This window comes from Colobus angolensis, unplaced genomic scaffold (assembly GCF_000951035.1).
Source record: "Colobus angolensis palliatus isolate OR3802 unplaced genomic scaffold, Cang.pa_1.0 Scaffold35, whole genome shotgun sequence".
Taxonomy (NCBI): Eukaryota; Metazoa; Chordata; class Mammalia; order Primates; family Cercopithecidae; genus Colobus; species Colobus angolensis.
This window is the reverse complement of record NW_012116821.1, coordinates 3,620,996-3,623,904: the sequence shown is the minus strand read 5'-3', so window position 1 is coordinate 3,623,904 and position 2,909 is coordinate 3,620,996. Positions and strand designations below refer to the sequence as shown.

At 51.7% G+C, this 2,909-nt stretch overlaps 1 protein-coding gene across 2 annotated transcripts in view; it reads right to left on the bottom strand.

The window, feature by feature from the left end:
• SYNJ2 (synaptojanin 2) overlaps nt 1-2,909 on the bottom strand; it is an 86,132-nt gene that overhangs the window by 11,699 nt on the left and 71,524 nt on the right. For both annotated transcript variants that reach the window (XM_011952759.1, XM_011952758.1), the window contains exon 23: nt 1,047-1,181. In XM_011952759.1, coding sequence (XP_011808149.1) covers nt 1,047-1,181 — 135 coding nt within the window. The remainder of the gene's footprint in view (nt 1-1,046; nt 1,182-2,909) is intronic.

Here is a 2,909-nt window from a genome sequence, read left to right as displayed (position 1 = left end):
ACTCGGGAGGCTGAGGCAGGAGAATGGCGTAAACCCGGGAGGCGGAGCTTGCAGTGAGTTGAGGTCCGGCCACTGCACTCCAGCCTGGGCTACAGAGCGAGACTCCGTCTCAAAAAAAAAACAAAACAAAAAAACAAAAACAACAACAACAAAAAAAAGTATGTTGCTATAGATATATGTAACTGGAAAAAGAAGTCTTTTGTAACAACTATCCTCTGTAGGTCATCAAGTGAATTTTAAAATTTTGTTCTTCTTTGTAATTATCTCTAAAATTTCTGCAATAATACATGACTTATACATTTTATTTTTGGGTTATTTTTATTTTATATCTGGGCTTGTGGCTTGCCATTGGTTACTGCTGTGACGTCAGCCACAATAAGCCCAATTCTGAAGTAATGGCTTAGGAAGATCTAAGTCTGATCATGACATTTTTGGGGAGGGAGAAGTAAACAGTGGTGGTAAAATGGAAGTGGATCAAAAGCACATCACAGCTTTGCTTTCAGGTTATCAGGGAGGGCTGAATGGGCAAAGCATTGTTCAAGGAACCAGAAGAAAATGCTTCTAGACCCAGGCTAAGGGGGAACTTGTTCTGAGCCCGGGAAACAGGAAGCCTGGGAGCGCAGAGGGGTGACCAGGTCACCTCCAGGCGGGGAGCTGGGTTTACCAGATTCCTCATAAGTAGAGGGAGGACTGCGCAGCAGCTGAGGAGAGATGTCTGACTGCGAAGCTCACGTCCCTCCCACAGATGCTGCCCCCCATTCTGCATCCTCTAAAGCTGCCGAGGGAGAGCAGCATGAAGCAGAAGCACAGCTCCAGGGTGAAGAGTAGCTTTGCGAAGGAGCCATTTAATTTGCCACGAGAAACACAACCAGCCCTGATGTCAAACATGTACTGAATTTATAACAAAAAGGAGCCCGAGGAGGAGGAAGTCCTGTGGGGACCCGAAGGCAGGGGAGAAGTGGATTCTGAGCAGTGTTTTCAGTAGCAGGGAACGAGCAGTTATTCCCGGCAGGCATCCAGGGAGCTGAAAGCAAGCAGAGTCTTACTTGGAGGGGGGGGTCTCTGCGGGGGGTGAGGTGGCCGAGGCCGGTTGGGGACCGACAGAGACCTGCTCGGAGAACGGTGGCGGAACTCCCCGACGGCTTCCAGCTCCTGCTTGAGCTCCACCAGGTCCGCGTCATCTGAAGGACATGGTGGGGTGTGAGTACAACGGTCTGTTCCACATGTGAGCGTGTCAGACACAGGTCTGAGCACAGGAGGCTGACTGTGCAGGGGGACCTGCTGCAGGACAGCTGAAGGCTCTGTCCAGAAATGGGTACCCTTGTCTGCTGGCAAGGGGCAGGGGCGGGGAGGGCACCCAGTGCCTGCTTGGAACATGCAGTGAACCATGGACAATGTGTGTTTCTCAGACTTAAGACATTGAGCTATTTGAAAGCGTGTTTTCTTGTGAAATAACAAGACTTGCGCAGAGTGGAGGAGACAGTTGCAAGCCACAGCCCCTGAAGAGTCACCTAACCATGGGAAGACATTTTCAATTCCCCACTCTAGAATACCGGCTGAGGAAGCTGAGGGTGTTCTCCCTGCTCTGGCAGCAGAGCAGCCTGGCATGCAATGGCCAGTGCCTAGGACCAGGAATCTTGCTCACTCATCAAATCCCAAACCCTGTGGGCCCATGGCCGGCCACTCCCAAGGTTCTGCTATCTTGATCTGCCCTGCACGCACCTTCCAAGAGGCTGAGGGGTCTTGAGAAGGCACAGCTCCTGCTTCATTACAGATCAAATCAGCAGCCCTAGGGCTCCCCCAAAGCATGGGCCTTTCCATTTTACTTTGACTCGGACACCCCACTCCTTGTATCCAGCAGCTCCATCCCATGTGTCCTGGAGACTGGAACTGGGGAAAGGCAGGATTTCTCCTACAAATGGGAATTACTGAACACTCCACAGCATCAAGGGAAGACCCTCTCAATGCCCACCAGGTAGCAAAGCCGCCCACATGTCCCGGGTTGCTCTATTAGTTTCTTCATGTAAAGGACTATCTGTGCTCACACCTGCACTGGCTCCAGAGGCTGCCTGTGTGACGGTCACTCCCGAGAAAAAGGTCCTTCTTATGGGAAGAACACATCCCTCCAGTCACTTCAGTTCCAGGGCAGAAGCCCGTGGCAGGAGCAACGTAAAGAACCACCGCGATGCTCTGGCGAAGGCTGCTGCTTCCGTTTTGGGCAGAAGTCCCCAAACCTGGCTGTGCGTCCAAACCACCTGGAAAGCCTGGTGAAATGCCAGGCTTCCAGGGTCCCACCCCACTCCTGCCAAATCCAGATCTCTCTGGCAGGGCTCAAAAATCCATAAGTTTAAAAGCTCCTGATGGTTCGGTATAGGCAAGTTATTGATCAGTGTGGGGACCAGCATACGGTCAAAGGGGCTTGGAGGTCTTCACACCTCTCCTGGCAAAGTACCCTCCCTAAGCTGTACCTTAATCCACTTTCAGCCCTGTTCTCTGCTCTCAGCTCCAGCTCAAGGAGCCCAATGCATAGCTAAGCTCCTGCACCTGCTGGTTAGAGCTGTCCTCTACCTCGGGGCTCAGTGACTGACAGCTAGAGGCATGCCTGGCTATGAATGGAACAGCATCAACATAGCTGACACTGAAATATGAACTACCCGACCTGCCAGCCATGTAACATTAGTGGGCTTTAAAAGTTACTCAGAACAGTTATTGGCCAGGTGCAGTGGCTCAGGCCTGTAATCCCAGCACTTTGGGAGGCCCAGGTAGGAGGGTCACTTGAGCCCAGGAGTTTGAGACCAGCTTGGGCAACATAATGACACCCCATCTCTACAAAAAATGCAAAAAAATTATCTGGACATGGTGGTGCATCCCTGTAGTCCCAGCCACTTGGGAGGCTGAGGTGAGAGGAT